General features: G+C 45.1%; 1 protein-coding gene across 6 annotated transcripts in view; it reads left to right on the forward strand.

Moving 5' to 3' along the window:
• Window positions 1–19,448, forward strand: part of CNKSR2 (connector enhancer of kinase suppressor of Ras 2) — a 227,681-nt gene that overhangs the window by 93,874 nt on the left and 114,359 nt on the right. For 3 of the 6 annotated variants that reach the window (XM_056861670.1, XM_056861672.1, XM_056861675.1), the window contains exons 6-7: window positions 6,984–7,103; window positions 19,371–19,430. In XM_056861670.1, the coding sequence (XP_056717648.1) occupies window positions 6,984–7,103; window positions 19,371–19,430 (180 nt within the window). The remainder of the gene's footprint in view (window positions 1–6,983; window positions 7,104–19,370; window positions 19,431–19,448) is intronic. The other 3 variants (XM_056861671.1, XM_056861673.1, XM_056861674.1) reach the window with 1 other exon arrangement.

Below are 19,448 nucleotides of genomic sequence, written 5' to 3' on the forward strand. Positions count from 1 at the left end.
TCTCGGAGGAGAAGAGGGCGGTCCCCCTTGAGGCCGCTACAGCCACATTGTTTTTACTTTTAGCCGCGCTCAGGTGGGGCGGGAGCTTCAGCCTGGAATCCAAGTGCACATGTCTGTAGTGTGGCTTTGCTTTTCTGCCCTGAGTCATCAGTTCCGCTTGTGAGAGTTCCCAACTCCCTGGGCTAACTTCGCAAAATCACTGCTCAGGCTTGAAAGCAGAAACAATAGATTTATTGAAGGCTTCAGACAGGTGAGACGGATTCAAAGTTGCAAGTGAATTGGCATAGCCGGGTTACAAAATATATCTATTCCAGGGCACTAGGGTTCACACTGATGTTATGGGAAGTTACAAGATAGATTGGTGCAATACAAAACATCAAACGGGTCCCAGCGAGGCTGCTAGGGCTATCAGATCTTCAAGGCCGGACTCGGCCTGAGGGAGTGCTCACAGGAAGCGCGGCAGGGGAGGGCACCTGGGAAAGACAGCAGAGGCGCCGGGTTGCGGGGAGGTGTGAACTGCTTTTACGAGTTCAAAGAGATAGGCAAAGAACAAAGTGGGGAAGGGAAGCAAAGAATACCAGACCCTCACATTCTGCCCCCCTTAAGGCCCCCCTCCCGCAAGGTCAGGAGGACGGGGCTTATATTGATAGGCGGTGTGGAAATCTTGTACCAGGTGGGGGGCCGCCATGTGTGGGGCTGCCACCCATTCATCGTGTGCAGGTCCCAGATGTTTCCACCGGACAAAATAGAACAATTTCCCCTTTTTCCATTTGGAATCCAACACTTTAGACACTTCCAGATGGGTGTCCCCTCCCACAACCGTAGGAACCTCAGGTTTCGGAGGGGGGTGGAACTGGGGGGCCGCAACGTACGGTTTGAGAAGGCTTATATGAAAGACGGGATGGACGCCCTTAAGGGTCTTAGGGAGTTCGAGTTCCACAGTGACTTCATTGATCACCCGGGTAATGGGAAAAGGGCCCACATATCGATCGTTGAGCTTTTTGCAGGGTCGGAGGGAGCGCAGGTTCTTAGTGGAGAGATAGACCTGCTCCCCCACCTTGAGTTCCCAGCCCGGGGATCGATGTTTGTCGGCTTGTTCCTTGTATTTGCTCTTGGCACGTTCGAGATTTTTGAGCAACCAGGGCCAGGTAGACTGGACTACTCGTGCCCACTCCTGGACCTCGGGGACTGTTTCGAGCTCAGGGGTGACGGGAGCGGAACCAAAAGGACCGAATTCCGTTCCGTACACTACGCGGAAAGGACTGAAACCTGTGGAGGAGTGGGGGGCATTGTTATAGGCGTATTCAGCAAATGGCAGCAGATCCACCCAATCGTCCTGGTGGTAATTGATATAACAACGGAGATAACATTCGACCACTGCATTTACCCGTTCCGTTTGACCATCGGTCTGAGGGTGGTAAGCTGAGGAGAGACCCTGTTCTTCCACCCCCATCAACTTTAGGAAGGCTCGCCAGAATTTGGCGACGAACTGGACCCCCCTGTCGGAGAGGACCTTCCTAGGGACCGAGTGTAGTCTGAGGACATGAGTGACAAACAACTTAGCCAATCCCTGGGCCGAGGGGAGTCCGGCGCAGGGAACGAAGTGGGCCTGTTTGGAGAAAAGGTCCGTGATCACCCATAGAACCGTTTTACCCCGGCTGGGAGGTAGGTCGGTGATAAAGTCCATGGCGATCACCTCCCAGGGTCGGGTGGGACTCTCCAGGGGTTTTAATAGTCCAGGGGGTTTTCCCATTCTTTTCTTGGCCGTAGCGCAGGTGGGGCAGCTGCGCACGTACAATTCTACATCGGCTCTCATACCTGGCCACCAAAATTGTCTTCTCACCAGGTGCAGTGTTTTGACAAAACCAAAATGACCTGCCAGTTTGGCCCCGTGGAACAGTCCCAGAACTTCCTTGCGGAGAGAAGTTGGGACGTAGAGTTTTCCCCCCTGTACCCACCAGGAGTCCCTTTGCTCCATGCCCGTAGGGAGAATCTGTTGCTCCATTTCCTGCCGGGATGCGTCCCGGAGCCTTTGCTGAAAGGCCTCCGGGATACCCTTGAGCATGGGATTCTCTGGCAGCCGGGCTTGTGAGCGGGTAGTGACAGCGAGCCCCGGGATTTCCCCTCGTTGTTCTGGGGTGAAAAGGGAGTCCACGGGGCGGTCAAAATCATTGCGGTACTGGGGAAGTCGGGACAGGGCATCCGCCAGAGCATTTTCCTTTCCGGGGACATGTTTGAGGGTGAAGCGGAATTTGGCGAAAAACTGGGCCCACCGAATCTGTTTGGCGTTGAGTTTCCTAGCCCCTTTGAGGGCCTCCAAATTCTTGTGGTCGGTACACACCTCAAACGGGAATTCGGCCCCCTCCAAGAAATGCCTCCAGATGGTGAGGGCATGTTTTACCGCTGCCGCCTCCTTCTCCCAAATAGCCCAATTGATTTCCGATTGGGAGAATTTTTTGGAGAAGTAGGCGCATGGCCGCAACTTCCCTTCCCCGTCCCTCTGCAGTAGGGCCCCCCCCCATGGCCACGTCGGAGGCATCCACCTGAACCACGAAAGGCTTGGTGCAGTCCGGGTGGGCTAAAACCGGCTCTGACGAAAAAAGCAATTTAAGCTCGTCAAACACCTGCTGACAGAGAAGAGACCACTGCAAACGGGCCGAGGGCAGAGCGGCGCTCGCTCCCTTCCCCTTGGTACGCAAAAGGGAAGTGAGGGGAAGGGCCACCTGCGCGAAATTGGGGATGAAATTGCGGTAGAAATTGGCAAACCCCAAAAACTGTTGTAGGTGGCAGCGTGTGGTGGGGGGTTCCCAATCCCGCACGGCTTGAACCTTTTCGGGGTCCATTTCCAAGCCCTGGTGGGAAATGACATAACCCAGGAAGGTGATGGAGGGCTGGTGAAATTCGCATTTGGATACTTTGGCATACAGCTTGTGTTCCCGCAAGCGTTGGAGGACCTCGCGAACCAACCTAACGTGTTCCTCCATGGTTTCAGAATAAATGAGAATGTCATCTAGAAATACCACCCCCCCCCCCGAAACAACAAATCATGTAAAACCTCATTGATTAATTGCATAAAAACACTCGGGGCCCCTGAAAGTCCGAAAGGCATAACAAGGTACTCAAACATTCCAAAACAGCTGGAAAAGGCCGTCTTGGGTTCGTCCCCCTCCTTAATGCGGATGCGGTGGTAGGCTTCTACCAAATCCAGTTTAGTGAAGATTCGGCCCTCTTTTAGTTGCGCAAGAAGGTCTGGAATGAGAGGGAGGGGGTAAGCGTTAGACTGGGTGACTGCGTTCAGTCTACGAAAGTCAATGCACAGTCTTAAGTCCCCCGTTTTTTTCTTAATGAAGAAGGCGGGAGCGGAGTACGGGGCTTTGGAGGGGCGAATGAAACCCCTCGCCAGGTTGGTGTCCAGATAGTCCCGCAGCACCGCCTTTTCGTTGGGGCTCATGGGGTAAACCTTCCCTTTGGACAACTTGCCTTCCCCCACAATTTCAATAGCACAATCAGTGTCCCGGTGTGGGGGCAATTCGTCACATTCCCTCACATCAAATACATCCGCGAACTGGGTATATTCCGCGGGAAGGCGGGGTGGAGGGGTGACTTGGGGGAAGGATCCCACCAATGCGGCGGCCGGGGTGCAAAGCACTCGGTCCTTGTCGTGCGCCCCGCAAGGGTCCTCCGGGAACGTGAGGGTTCGCTTGACCCAGTCGATTGAGGGGTTATGCCCCTGTAACCAATTCATCCCCAAAACTATGGGGGCGACTATGGGGGCAATAGTAAAATATAAGCGTTCCCAATGTTCCCCCACCGCCATAATCACCGCAGCGGTACGGTGAGTCACAGGTCCCTTCTTACAGTCGCTACCGTCCATCTGGGAAAAGCGGAGGGGACCTGGGAGTAGTTTGCGCCGGACGCCTAACTTTTTGGCGGCTTCCTCGCTAATCAAAGTGCGGGCGCACCCGGAGTCTACCAAGGCGGGAAATTCTAAAACCGGACCCCCCTTGGGCAGCGAGAGGTGTGCCCGAATATACACATTGTCCTCTTGGGCGCTTACCATCGGTGGAGCTCCTTGCACAACAACGGGAGCGGTCTGCTGAGGAGCCCCCCTTACAGCAGACCGACGGCGTTTTTTGCCGGTATCTCCCACTCTTCCTCCTCACTGGATGAAGGAGACGTGGTAGTTGTAATCCGTGACTCGGCCGAGTCAAAAGCTGCATTTGTAATCCGAGGTCCCGATGGACCAGTGGAGATGGAGGCGTCCTCTTGAGCGCTTGTGTGTAGGGCGGTGGGTGCGCTCCGGCGTCCGGGAGCGCCGCTGCGGCGTCGAGGTTGGCCTTCCGCCGGGGTCTTCTCCGGTTCGGCCGGGGCTGGGCGAGGGGTAGCCGGGCGTCCGGAACGGAACGGGCATTGCGAGGCAAAATGGCCCTTGCCACCGCACACCAAGCACACCCCGGTTTTGAAACGCTTGCGCCGTTCGGCCGTCGAGGGGACCCCTGGGGTACGGGGATCCTTGATACCACCCGGCCTGTCCCCTTTCGGCTTAGCATCGCGGCCGGAGCGTTGTCTGGACAGGGTCAAGAGTTGTTTCCGATTTTCGATGTCGGCGGCGTGGCGCACCCAGCCTTCGACGTCCGGGGGATTGCCTTGCATGAAGGCCCAATGTTGCAGGTCCGGGTTTAGTCCCTCCCTGAAGCACTGTACCCGGGTAGCTTCGCTCCAGTCCAGAATTCTGCTCGACAGAGACTGGAACTCACTCGCATACTGCGCCACCGACTTAGTCCCTTGGCGCAGTTGCATCAGAGTGGCCTTAGCCCGCTCCCCCAGGTTCGGGTCCTCGAACCTGTTGCGGAGCGCGACCATAAACTCATCCAGATTCCGCAGCACAGGAGAGCGGAGTTCGTACTGTAACACCATCCACGCGGCCGCTTCGCCTTGCAGGAGGGAGGCCACATACTGGACCTGGGACTCTTCCGAGGTGAAGGTCCGGGCCTGTTCCCTCATAAAAATATCCACTTGGACCATAAAGAAAGTTAACTGATCTCCCGACCCATCATACGTGATCTTCAGGTCACGGCGGGCCGGAGCGCTGGGAGGAGCGGGAGGAGTCGCCGGCGTTCCATCCGGAGCGTTGCCGGGGGGAGGCCGTACCTTCAGTGCGTCCATGGCGGCTGCCATCTCCCCCATCACGGTTTGCATGGCATCCATCCGCTCCAGCATGGCTTGGCGTTCCTCCTGCCATTGTCTCCGTTCCTCGTCCATCAGGACTTCCCTACGCGCGGGGTCGTCCTCGAGTCCCGTACCGGACAACCCCAGCCGGCGGTGCTTCGCCTCAGTCCGGGAAAGCGACCAGCCCTTAGGAGAGTCCAGCCAGGAGTTAAAGGTGTTCTTGGGCTTCGTACCCAAGTCCGGTCTCGGGTGTGGGGCACCGGGCACCTTCCGCCTGACATCCTCCTCCTTAGGGTCCGGTTTCTCCGGGACCTCGGGTTTCTCCGGTGTACCCGGAGGAGAAGAGGGATCCCCGTCGCCTGGCATTACAGTCCCTTAAGGTACAGCTGCAGAGCGACAAGGCAGAGACTTGCAACTTAATGTGAGAGTTCCCAACTCCCTGGGCTAACTTCGCAAAATCACTGCTCAGGCTTGAAAGCAGAAACAATAGATTTATTGAAGGCTTCAGACAGGTGAGACAGACACGGATTCAAAGTTGCAAGTAAATTGGCATAGCCGGGTTACAAAATATATCTATTCCAGGGCACTAGGGTTCACACTGATGTTATGGGAAGTTACAAGATAGATTGGTGCAATACAAAACATCAAACGGGTCCCAGCGAGGCTGCTAGGGCTATCAGATCTTCAAGGCCGGACTCGGCCTGAGGGAGTGCTCACAGGAAGCGCGGCAGGGGAGGGCACCTGGGAAAGACAGCAGAGGCGCCGGGTTGCGGGGAGGTGTGAACTGCTTTTACGAGTTCAAAGAGATAGGCAAAGAACAAAGTGGGGAAGGGAAGCAAAGAATACCAGACCCTCACACCGCTCTGCCCTGAGTCATCAGTTCCGCTCTGGCAAGGCCAAGGGGGAGAGAGTCGAGGTGCATGCGCAGTTTGGGATTTCCCCCTCGAGCGCACAGGTTTAGTGAGGCGCAGAAGGAGTGGTGACTGGCGGAGGGGAGAAAAAGGCACGAAAAGTCCGAGCGGGATAAGCGGCCCTCAGCTCTTTCCTGGCCCTTCGCTCTCGTGAGATGATTAAACGGAACTCCGCTTTGAGGGATAACTGCAGTTCTGTGCACAAGCAGTGTCCCAGTCACAAGAGAGGGGGTTTCCTCGCGAGAGCCCCGGCCTGCTTGGAAGAGTTTTTGGGGAGAGAGGGGAGGACAAGGAACGCAGTGCATGCTCAGAGGCACTCTTTCCTCCGTGCCAGGAAAGGTTGCCGCGCCACACAGTCACAGTCGCTGCGCAACAGGTGGTAGTACCGTTTGCTTGTTTGTTTTAAACTTTAAAATTTAAAGTAATTATATATATGGATACCCTGGACTGCCAAAAAAAATGTGTTTTCTTTATCCTATTAAAAATGTCATTTATGCAAATTTATGCAAATGTGACGAGGGTCACAGGTTACTTGGCAATTGTAAAAGGGAGTCGTGACTCGAAAAAGGTTGAGAACCACTGCTTTAGCCCTTTGGTTTTTGCATGTTTAATGTTTGCATGTTTAATGTCTTTCTAAAGTTAGGAAATAAAGACTGGTACCTCTGTGTAGTCAGATAACATATAGGTAATAAACGGCTATTCCTTTCTGAAACTCCTACCAGAAAATGAAAACCTTGTAGCACTATTAGATGCAATGTGTCAGCCTATAATATACAAATCTAGACAAGAAATAAGGATTTTTTTTAACATTACACACTATGGTTGCTGTTGGATATTTTATGTAATTAGTCTTCACTTTTCCTGAGCAGAGTATTTACTATAATCTTCCTTTTTTGTGTCTAGTGCAAGACTCTCTCTAGTGTCTGTGACCACATAATCTCACTATCATCTGATCCTCTCGTTTCTCAGTCTGCTCACCTGGAAGTGATCCAGCTAGCAAACATCAAACCAAGCGAAGGGCTGGTAAGATGTATACAGTTAATCAAAACTGTCATCCAAGATGAAAGAGGGAAATTCTCTAAATAAGACCTTCTGGTGTAAATGTGATTTTTCAGATAGCTAGATAAAATACACTGCTTATCAATAATCATTCCATAAAATTCTGAAGGAGACAGGAAGGAGAGGAAAATGGTTCTAGTTAGAAATCAGCTTATGGGTACTGTAGTGTCTTGTATACTGGAACTGGTTCTCAGGTTTAAATTCTAGAATCTGCTTTGTGGTATCCATGACAGATACTTGTGGATGTCTTCAGTAAAATCTAATGAAGAGGTTAATTCATTTGTGCCATCATCCTGAGCTTTCTTGGAAGTAAGCTTTCAAGCCCGAATTGCATTACGTGTGCATAAGCCTGTAAACAGGAAGTTTTTTTTAAACAGAATATCTAGAACTTGCTTCCACATTCAGGACTGGGATGTTAACATTACAAAACTCTTGCACACTTTATTTGACTATAAAGGAATAGTGTAGCAGACCTCTGGATGTTGAAAGTGTTCTAGTTAATTATGAAAATGTTTAATTTTATGGCCTAAACAGTGAATTGGATTCAAGCTACCATAAATTGAGTGAGTTCATGTAAGAAGATTTTTCTCCACCTTCCCTCAGCTGTCTCCTGCATTCCATCAAAAAGTCTCTGCTAAGGATTGGGGCCCTGACCTGGATGGCCCAGGCTAGCCTGATCTCATCAGATCTCAGAAGCTAAGCAGGGTCAGCCCTGGTTAGTATTTGGATGGGAGACCACCAAGGAAGACCAGGGTTGCTGTGCAGAGGAAGGCACTGGCAAACCACCTCTGTTAGTCTCTTGCCATGAAAACCCCAAAAGGGGTCACCATAAGTCGGCTGCAACTTGAAGGCACTTTACACACACACACACACACACACAAGGATTGAGGGACTTTCCAGAACAATATGTCATACAGTATGAAGGTATGCAGCAAGAAATGGGGGGGGAGGGGTCAGCAAAGATCACCTTCTCTCACTCTAGCTTGCACTTTTGTTTGTTCTTAGTGGCGATCAGCCAGTTTCCCCCTAATTGTTTCAGCATCGTCATCACCAACCCTTTACCAAACGGCATGTTGTTTTGAAGGGTCCCTAACCTTTTGAAACAGCTTTTTGGAGGATGCAAGTGGCTACTGAGAGAAGAGGGAAGCAGGAGAAAGATAATTCTCTGTACGTCTTGGTTTTTTAGAAGTTTGGATCCAATCCAAATATTGTAAATAGAAACACAGCTACTTGTCTCCCTTGGCTATACTGATAATGTTTCTGTTAATGCTTTGTTTTCTCAAATTATTGGTGATACAAACCCCTATCAACTTGTAAAATTTGAATTTGTTATTTTAAACATTTTATTTTAATCCATGTCTTCCTATGTCATTTATAAGGTTTCTTTTAATACTTGACAAGGTTTAACTATTCTTCTCTATATTTGCCTATGATTGGTGGACCCAACTCTGCACCTTTGCTCTATTGCAAATTTGATTTCATTCCTGATCTTGTATTTGTTGCAATGCCACCATTGCAGGTGAAGGACATTTTCTGTACCATTGTCTATTTCATCTCACAAGTCATTCCATAGTATAGCTGTAAATATTGTTCTGTTTATGACTGTACTGGCTATTTATAACCATTTCCTAATTCATCTCTCCTTTTAAAGTTTTCTCCTTCCAGATGTACCCTTTAAGCAGTGGTTAAATAATTTTCCTTTATTGTACATTGTTTCAATTCTTGCGTATAAAACATTTTCAGTTGGTGAAGTTCTTGGTGCATGGAGCTACTTTATTCATTATGTATTTGTACTTAATATAGCACAGTGAGCTTATAGCTGTAACAAGACTTTTACGAATCTTAATATATTTTAATTTGCCTCCTCATATTTTGTACATTGTAAGCTCTTTAGGACTGGCACTGTCTTGCATATTTTGTATTCTCGATTTTTTTTTATTCTGCTTAATAGTTGCAATAAGAGATTATACAAACTATTTTCTGAGACTCACTGGAAAACATTTCACAACCTATATTTATGCAAATTTGTTTGATGTCTATGATAATAGTTTAAAAGCACAAATGAATAATTCTTCAAATCTTTTTTTCTTTTATAAACATTAAATAATTTTTAAAGTGTCTTCACAGTATTTCTATACAGGAAATGTAAGCAAAGGGGCTATTTACGCTAACTGACCATAGCATTTCTGATTTATCTGAACGCTATGTGCTGTACTACAGCAAAGCATAAATCCTGACAGTGAATGAGAAATGTATGAATGATGAAGATGAAAGTTATGTGAAGGCAGTATGGCTGCAGGAAAAAATGAGGAATTAATATTGCAATTTTTTTAGTACATTTGTGTTTTAAAATTTCATTATTGATGTACGGGCAATTAAGAGAAGAAGGGATTGGAGGAAATTAGCAGGTTGCTTATTTTTTAATAGATGCAGTTCAGCTCTCTGTCTTTTTAAATGCTACAAACATTGTTGAGAAATTAGGCTTTAATTTAGATCATTATTTTTAATACTTAAGAGAGCCAGGCATCATATTAGAAAACTTTGGACTGTACTCATGCTTGTGGATATGTGATGTGATCATTGGCTAATGTTTGTTTGACTATAGTTCAAAAACTCAAAGATTTAACCTACAAAATTTAAAAAAAAAACAGGAAAAATGTTCTGAATGTTTAAAGCCTTGTGGAATAAGTAAATATGGGCAACTCACATAGTTGGGTAGAGAATGTGTTCATTTTTTGGGGGGGTGGATTCTTCAACACTGATTTGATTGTGTGTTTCTTTCTGTCACTTAGATTATAGAGATGTGCATTTGACCGATTCAGTTGAAATTTGTCTGCTTAGTGATATTAGTTTCTTGCCTTCCCAGTTTCATAAATGGGTAGCAGCATATTTACAAATGGATATAAACATAATATGGCAACTCAACTCATCTCGGTTTCACCATGGCTATTGTATGGCATAGATCCGTAAACACTTGTGAGGGCTTGATTCTTTATCAGTTTCATGTTTCTACTACCTTTAGATCCTGCCGATCATCTTTGTGTCAGTTTTCAACAGGATTCAACATTCATTGGCAACTATGTATTTAGTTTTCAGTGTCAGCCATAGGGCTACCTTCAGATGAGAAAGACAGAATTCTGTCATTGTGTTGATGAGTTCTCAATCAGACTCTCTGCACAATAGCATCCAGTAATCTGAATAAGTATGCTGAATAGGAAAAGGAATCAGATGGAACCCTTTGGGGATTTTCCAAGGACTGCTCCAAGGGGAATACAAAGCAATGAATTGTCATTGCCTTTTTTGCGCCTCCAATCTAGGAATCAATGAAAGCACACTTGCCAGGTTTTACAAATTAAATTATAGACATCACAGAATCAGTTTAACCTAATAGGATCAAAAGGGTAAAATCTGTTATTTACGAATGACAGGAAATTACTGATCATATCTTTAGTTTAGTTTCAGTATCAGACATGGCCCTGATCCCTTTTGCAAATGCCCCCCTGTGAAAGCCAATCTCTGCAGCTTTATATGTCTCTGGCCCTTTATTAGCATACCCAAATGAGGCCTAGGTTTCTGGGAGCAGCTTGGTCCCTGCAGGCCTCCATATTGCTGGACCCTCTGAAATTGACTAGCTTAGCTTCCCATTCCTGAAAGCCTTTCAATGCTTAAGGTAACTGGGATCCTTTCCTGGCCGGTCCCTTCCTCTGCACCCCCTCTAAAACTCTCTGCACAAAGATTCCACTTTCCCACCCAGCTCAGAGGACTCATAGAAACTGTTCCTAATGTGTCCCAAATTTGCAGAACATGTCTGTCCACCCTTGATCTGAAGACAAGAAGGGGGGGGGCACACCAAGGCAAATTGAAGGCAAGGAAACAGATTGGGCAGAGGGAAACAAATTCTTTAATAATTTTTACAACCCCTACGTGTTTTGCATGCAGCTTCGTCAGGGGGAATCTTTCAGATCCTTTTTAGTATCGTCCCCGTGCATGCAACGCATAGGGGCGGTGAAAATTAATAAAGTATTTGTTTCCCTTTGCACCATTTGTTTCCTTGCCTTTGTTTCACTCTTGATCTGAGCCTTCCTGTCCCTCTGTTCAGTGGCCCAGGCCCAGGCTTTGTCTGCACGGATAACACCCTGCACCTTGCAGGAGCTCCAGGAGCTGTTTGCATTAAAGGCTGAGGTCCCTCAGTTCTGTGACAGAGACCCTGACACCCCAAGACACCCCACACAGAAGGGCCACCATCATTTGAATGAAGAGCTCCACCCACTCTGCAGGCAGCTCTCAGTGTCTGCAGTACCAGTAAGACAGAGTCAAATAGTACAGTTATAATCTTTCAGTACAGTTTATTGGGGGCTGCAGGGGCAACAGGGCATGGACCCTCTGTCTCCACCTCTGCACTGTGCATGGTGGGCATGAGTGCAAGACCCCCACCCCTTACTCCCTGTCCATGGGAGTGCCCGGCAACTGTCAGGGCAGACATAACAGTGCAGAACTACCAACTTGGCAAAGCCCTTCCCCCCCCAGCAGCTATTACACCCCAGCCCCCATGCAACACACACCCTTGTGCATGGGGGCGAAGGTGGAGGTCCTTTGTTCTGTAGCTCCTGTTTACAGAAAGGGAAGGGGGGGGAGAAGGTTTAGGGGAGCAGTGCCCAGCTTACCAATTAGTGGTCATTTATGCATTTACCTGAGGTTCGTTGCTGGCTGGACCCACACTTTCCTGTTTGGGAACTCTACACCTCCAGTCTCCAAGCTCAAATCAAGTCCCTCACCTTTAAATGCTGCTTTGTAATTGGCTTACTTCGCAGTGCTCACTGTGAGAGAAAATCCCCCCCAAACCCCAACTGCCGCATAAAAAAGCATTTTAAGAACAAAAAAGAAAAAACGGAGCAATCTGAAAGAAAGGGGGAAGGGGAGAAATCCAAAGCCTTGGTTTTAAAAAGCCTTTCATTACTCAGAAAGAGCTCAGAGGAAGCAGGAAGCATTTGAATTCCTGCCTGTTTACACGCTGCTTTGTGATTGGCTGTGAGAGAAGCCAATCTTCTGTGTCCTGTGCTTGGTCTTTTGCAAGGAGATTTCAGCTGGGCTGAGCTGAGGGTAGAGGGAAGAGTCAGGTTAACAGATGAATGAGAAGACCTGGACATTGTGAGGGCTGGCAGCGAGGTCATTTCTAATGGACAGAAAACTCATGCAGAACTCCAAGGAACAACCGAGTTAAACAGGGGGCAAACATGAGTCCAGGTTCCCATGCATAAATGACCAGTGTGTGTCTGCCCTGTTGAGTCCTAGCTTAGACGTTATAGTACCTGTAAAGGTACTTAAGTGGGATAGCTCAGCCACAGGGTGTGGCCATTCACACATGGCAGTACCTAAGGTGGTTTGTTGTTGGTCCATTGCACACCTTTCATTTCCGCGTTCAAAAAGTTGAATGCATGGACTGAAGGTGCGCCAGTAGGTGGGGTTCCTCTGATGGGTGGAGGCGGCGGTGAGGAGTCTCCCGTTGCACCCTTCTCTTCGCCCCCTCGCAGGCTCTCTGCCCATCAGAGGGGCGGCAGGGTGGAGGATCACGGTGGCTCCTACACTCTTACAAGCTTACCTTTCTCTTCACCCCCTCGGCAGGCTCTCCACCCATTGGAGGAGCACTTCCAAGCCGGGGGGTGGGGTGGGTGGAAGATGTAAACGCTCTGGCAAGAACTCCAACAGATGCAAGACTTGCCTTAGATCCAGGACAACCAAGGACCTGGAAAACCCAGGGGAGTTTTGGAGGGAGGTTGATTGACCTTGCAGACGTGGGGAAACCATGCCTGCAGAGATTCACTACAATCATGGGAGAAGTACAGGATGAAGCGGCCATGTGTTTTCGACCTGTGTAGACTTTGCTTTTCCAGTTGGGAGTTGGTGCAAAGTGCTTGTCCCATTGTGCAAAGTGCTCTCTCTGTGCTTTTCCCACCACCTAGGTGCCATGCTGCTCACTCTAAGTCCTCACGACAGGTAGAGACAGGTAGACAGCGTCACATGCCTCGCATCCTACCTTCTGAGGTGTGTGGTATCCTAGCTGGAGGGGGCAGAGGGGGCCACCATTGGTTGCTGGGGAAGGGGCTTGGCCTGTGCCAGGGAGCCTCTCCATTAGTCGATCCCTTAGTCAGCATCATAAGCTGCTTTGGACCAGGTGGGTGGGGCTGTGCCATTGCGGGAGGCAGTATATTAAAAAAAGACTAACATTGAGCCCTGTGGGCTATACCATAGTTTTTGATGGTGCAACTTCGCGCTGTACAAAGGGGGTGTTCTCGGTCGCAAAGGGCACAGGGAACTGACTAATGTCAGTCCTGCTCCCTGAACCACCCACCACCTTTTACGCCGGCGCAGTGTCCTGTGCCAGTGCACAAAAGTGGCGCAGCTGCGCCTGTGCGCAAAAGGCCCTTACGCTGGATGTGCCAGCGTAGGGGTCAGCTCTCGAAGCCCCTTCACTCCCCCTCCTAGGATTGTGCTGTTAGTTTACTTCCTTATTTAAATGTTTAATTTAAATATTTTTACCTGTTGGAGGTAGGCCAAAACAAAACAAGTAAAACCATAAAAATTAAAAACCAGACAATAAAAGCATAGTGTATTTTTAAAAATCTAGCAATCTAAAAAATCCCCATAAAAGTTCTCAGGTTAAAAGAAGATTGTAAAAGCAGTGAAAAGCTCAAGTCCCTAAGGTAAATCTGAGTAACAATAAATGTGTGCTCTGGTTCTTAGGAAGGAGTTGTGGCTCAGTGGTAGAGCATTTACTTGACATACAGAGGGCACCAGTTTCAACCCCAGTGCTACAGTTAAGGATCAGGTAGCAGGTGATGTAAAAGACCTCTGTACCTGAGACCCTGGAGAGCTGCTGCCAGTCTGAGTAGACAAATACTGGCTTTGATGGACAGATGGTCTGATTCAGTATAAGGATGTTGCATGTGATGTTCATATGCCCGGAAAGGGAATAAGGGAGGTTTCAGGCAGTCATAAAGTGGGAAGGAATTCTGTACGTGTGGCACCGCCAATGAAGAAGCCGTTGTCACCACTGCAGGTACTCTGCATGTGTTAGTAATAATTTTTCAAGCTGGGCATTTAAAAAAAAAACACATGTCTTTCCTTCTTATGCCATAAACTGTTTGCAGAGGGACTGCTATATTGTTGCTTCAAATTATACCACAAAGAGTTCCTGTTACAACATAGTGTGCATGATTCCAATAATTGAGCATGATATTACTTTGGGAGATCCCATTCCACTTTCTTCCTTGCAGTTTTGTATAATCCAGTATCATAAAATCATAGAGTTGGAAGGAGCCACACAGGCCATCTAGTCCCAGCCCCCTGCTCAGTTAGGGTTGCCAACCTCCAGGTACTAGCTGGAGATCTCCTGCTATTACAACTGATCTCCAGCCGATAAAGATCAGTTCACCTGGAGAAAACGGCTGCTTTGGCAATTGACTCTATGGCACTGAAGTCCCCTCCTCAGGCTCCGCCCCAAAATCCTCCTGCCAGTGGCAAAGAGGGACCTGGTAACCCTATGCTCAGTATACTTCACTACACTTTGTTCTTCCTGTGGTGAATCTAAAATTCATACTTTGTCATGACTTCAACATGTAAATGGTATTTCCCTTGGGATTGCTAAAAATATGTGTGAATTCTGGATAATTAAGTAAATCATAGTCAGTAATGACACATGAACAAAAATAAATCGTATGAAAAATGTTATAATGTAAACACATTTAAATTTATTTAAAACTTTGGCATAGCAGAAAAGTCAGTCTCCTAAAACATTTCCTTGAATTGCAGCCTCTGTATTTAAATTCTGTCAAACATGGGTGCTGTATTCTTGCACATGAGGATCTAAACTCCTCTTCAAAGGTAACCTTCCTTGGAACCAAAAATACTCATTTCAAGGTCAGGAGCCCTTTGGAATAAACATTCCATAAAACACAAAGGGCAGCATTGAAAAGAAATTCCATTGCTCTTTTTAGGCAAAGTTGGATGGTTTTCCCCCGCTATGAATGGATTTGGGGAGAGCTTCCCCAAATATTTGGTCACAAATATGTCTTTTAATCCTTGTTTTGTTGGAATTATTTTGTGCTAGGCAATTTGAGGTGTTTTTTTGGAAATGTTAAAAAGTGTGGCACAAACATTGATTATTTTGTTTAATTTTTTATTTTAGTACCCTCGCTTCAGGCATAATTTTACTGATTTCTTTCTCATTCAGTGTTTCTGAAATGGGATGAGATATTTTGATTTACAATAGTAAATTCCTTTTTTCTGAAAGAATTTCTAAAATAATTAACGTGTGGTATAAAAAGTGCAAATACCAAATATGTGTTACTATAATCTGAGAAGGTTTGTTATGTGTAGAATGTGTTGTTTAGATACAATAGGATTCATAAAATAGTACTCAGACTTGAATACAGTGGCTCAGTTAGTGAATCTGATATCGATCCTAAATTATCTATTAAAATCCATCTCCTTAAGGTAAAGCATAAAGTTGTATGTTTTCTTAGTAATATTATTTAAAGTTTAATAGATACAGGTGATCTATTCTTCAGCTTTTAAAAACTTCAATAACTGTTTCAGACTACTGGAGATTGAAATTAATTAAAATTGCACATTGACATTACTTACTCATGTATTGAGTGTTTTTTCTTTCAGTATGTAAGAAAACCTTCATACTTTTCTTCCAGTTTATGCAAAGACCACATGCTCAAATATATGCCTTAAAAATCAGTGTTGGTGTTGTGTGGAACATGTGCCATTGTGCAAGTTAACAAATATAATTAATCTCCTAATTGGAAGAAAGAACTATAATCTTTTGAAGTTATGAAAAAAATATTTTTCATTTAGAAACAAAACAATAGTTATACAATTGTATGTGATACACTGTAACATTATTAAGAATATGACACATTTGTGGAATAAATGTAACCTATTTTACAGCTTTGTCTCTTCTGCTGCTTTTTAATATAAATACATGAATTTAACATATTTTCTTCACAGCTCATCCTCCCATGCACTTTTTCTGAAGAGAATGGTTTAATTTCCCCCCCTTTGCCTTGCTTGATATTTCTTATATTGGAGATTTACTTAAGTAACAATGCAATAAAAGTGAAATAAAAATATCACAGTGGGACAACATTTACATTCGTGCCATTTACATGAAAATCAATGTGCATTTCATGTTATTACTTTTAACATTTAATACCTATATTATATTGGACTGTGTTGATTTTCAGATATTATTGAGTTGCGTTCTATATTTTCCTTTTTTATGTGCACCGTTTCAGAGAACCATCAGTAGCAGCTGGGTCCTCTAATTTTAACAAGTGTCTCGTTGCCCATTTAGGTTTTATAATTTGGTTAAAGCAATAAATATTTCTTATGTATAGTGCAAAAATGGCAGCTTATTGTTTAAAATGTTGGTAACATCAAAAATATGATGGTTTATTACTGATCTATCTGGATATATCTTTGTGCTAGTTCATGTCCAAAACAAAGTCTAAAACTCCATATAGACTACCATGACCTTCCCCCCCCACTCTCAAACCACCAGAAGTCAGTCAATGATTTGAAGGGAAAATGGAACAAAAAGGACAAGAGGAACCAGTGTCATCAGCAAAAAGTAGCTGGAAGAGGAGTCGTTTTCTGGAGTTTGCTGGCTGGGTCAAAACAAATGTTATTGCCTCCTCACCACCCTTTAAAAACAGCATGTATGTCAACTTGCTGCTCTATTTTAGCAAGCTGCTGCCACAGACAACCACCTCTCTTTTCCCATTTCAAGTCCTGCACCGTTTGACATAATTTTAGAATGTTCTCAATAACAGCAACAAGAAAATTCCCATCATGTAGAAAAGAATGTGTCTACTATAAAATTAGTGAGCGTCCTAATAAGTACACTGCATTTGACACTATAGTTTCCTTGTTTGCTGTTTCCAGTCCGTGTTTTGTTGTTAAGTATACTTGTACTGTACAAATGCCTCCCCAGTGCCTTTAGTTTACAGCAAGTTGTTGCTGGCTTTGATTTCCTTGGTAGGTGGCAGAGAGGTTTTAACTATTACAGCCTGTCATATTTTCACAGATTAAAGGATGTGTATTGGTTTTAATTCTCAGTAAAATACTGGATTTGGGGAGGCAGAATGTAACAGGAAAATGCTGCATGGGTATTTGTACTTTCTGGTTCTTTATAGGGAGCTTCTTTCTATATCATTCCTAGGATGACTGCTTATTTAAATTTGGCCCTTGTCCCTGACTATGAAAGAAGAAGGGTTGTTCTGCACATGTGCCCTCTGGAAAGAAATTGGACTTACTGCCAGTATTACTGAAACTAAACAAAGTGTCAGTAGTTAATGGGATGATGTAGTAATGGTAAAAGACCATCAAAACCTAAGGGACAATATGTTTAGAAATATTACATAGGAAGGTAAAGTCAAAATTCTGGTGAGACTAAGTATAATTTGCTTTAACAGCAATTGTGTGTGTTTGGAGAGAGACTACATTTGGTGTGATGTAAATTGAAAGAATGTTGTAGTTCAAGAATAGTCCTTCCTGGTAAGGACCTGGCTCCTTATTTGAACATTTTGGAGTGTCATAACTTATAATTATTTGAGAAGACAGTTTTTCTTGGTTGGTTGTATTAAACATGCACCTATTCACAAAGGCTGTCATAAAATTATAGCTCAGGTCCTTAAAAAAAGTCAGTTGAAAAATAAACTATGCTTATCTTTAAAGATCATTCAAGCTGTGTGTTTGTATGTGTGTATGTGTAAAGTGCCGTCAACTTACAGCTGACATGCTGATCCTGTGGGGTTTTCAAGATGAGAGAAACAGGTGGTTTACCATTGCCTGCCTCTGTGTTGCAACCCTGGACTTCAAGTCCTATACAAGTTAGGCATAATTTATTGGTGAAATTTATTTAATTGAACTTCAACATGGAGGCAAACTGAAAGTATACACTTTTTGTCCATGGTTCTCAGATAATTGTATACATTTCTGTTTGTAAAATAATAAGTGTTTTCGTATATTAGAACAATGGTCTTCAGCCTGGGACCCACTGAGCATGAGACACTGAGATCCAGCTACATGACAGGACGTCATGTGGCATTAGAGTCACACTGCAGGAAAAAGGGGAGCCAAGGTTATTACTTCACCTGTGTCAAGGACAGGACCAAGGGCCACAGGCCAATGTAGACAAGCACCAAGTGTACATAGTGAGGGACAAGGCAAGAGTCAGAACAATAGAGAAATCTTCTTTATCTCTCAGTGGCCTTACCTCGCTGTCCTGACACTTTCCCCCCATGCATGCAGAGAGGTGGAAAGCATAGTTCACACGCAAAACAGTTCTAAGGGCACTCTAGTCAGTTAGCAAGTAGGAGACTTAAAAATTCTGATCTTGCTGAGTGTTGCTGGTGATATAGTTTTCCACGGTATAGTTGTCTTTTCCTTTTTATCTATACCTACATTTAAGTGAGATTACAATAATAAAAATTTACTGCTAGTTGTATCTTATAGGCTGTTTAGTAGTTGTATCTTTTGGATATAGAACTTGGCTAGTTTCTAATGGCTTTTGAGAAGATTTTGCATTCTTAAAGTTGTATAACTTAGGATGTCATCTTAAATCACATGCTTGTAGCTATGGATTTGTAGTTTGTGTTTGATATAGTTGAGAAACATGCATGCCTTGATTCAATGCAACTCTGGATTTGACTGTTTCAAATGGATTATTTATGTTTACTGTTTAGATTTTATAATGGAGTGCCATTTGTAAAAGTATTTTGAAACAAGTTATTTCATTATATCCATATTATAAAAACCCATACACAGAAAAATGTTGCCATATAGAAATCATTTTAAATAGCTTCACATTAGTGTCTCTCTGTAGTTGGGGGATATTTTTTTCCTATTCCCAAACACCTTTCCTCTGAGACATTTTAAGTGCAGTGAACAAAGCCCAAACCCCGTGAAGAGCCCCTACACACAAAGGGGATGTACCCGGAGACGCTTTCACAGGAAGTTGAAAATAACAGATGTGATAGCTCTGAATTTTTTTTTCTGATCAAAACTTTTTTAAAATTCAGAGTGGTATTTTAGTGGCATATTTCAATGTATCATCCAAATAAATTTTAAAAGTAGGGAGATTTTTAGATAGCTGAGAAGTGTATATTGGATGGCAGTAGTTGCAAAAGCTTTACAAATTCTTCCATGATGTCTTTTTCTTAGGGTATGTACATTAAATCAACATATGATGGTCTCCATGTAATTACTGGAACAACAGAAAATGTAAGTATTGTTAATAAA

Source organism: Euleptes europaea, chromosome 16 (assembly GCF_029931775.1).
Source record: "Euleptes europaea isolate rEulEur1 chromosome 16, rEulEur1.hap1, whole genome shotgun sequence".
NCBI classification, from domain to species: Eukaryota; Metazoa; Chordata; class Lepidosauria; order Squamata; family Sphaerodactylidae; genus Euleptes; species Euleptes europaea.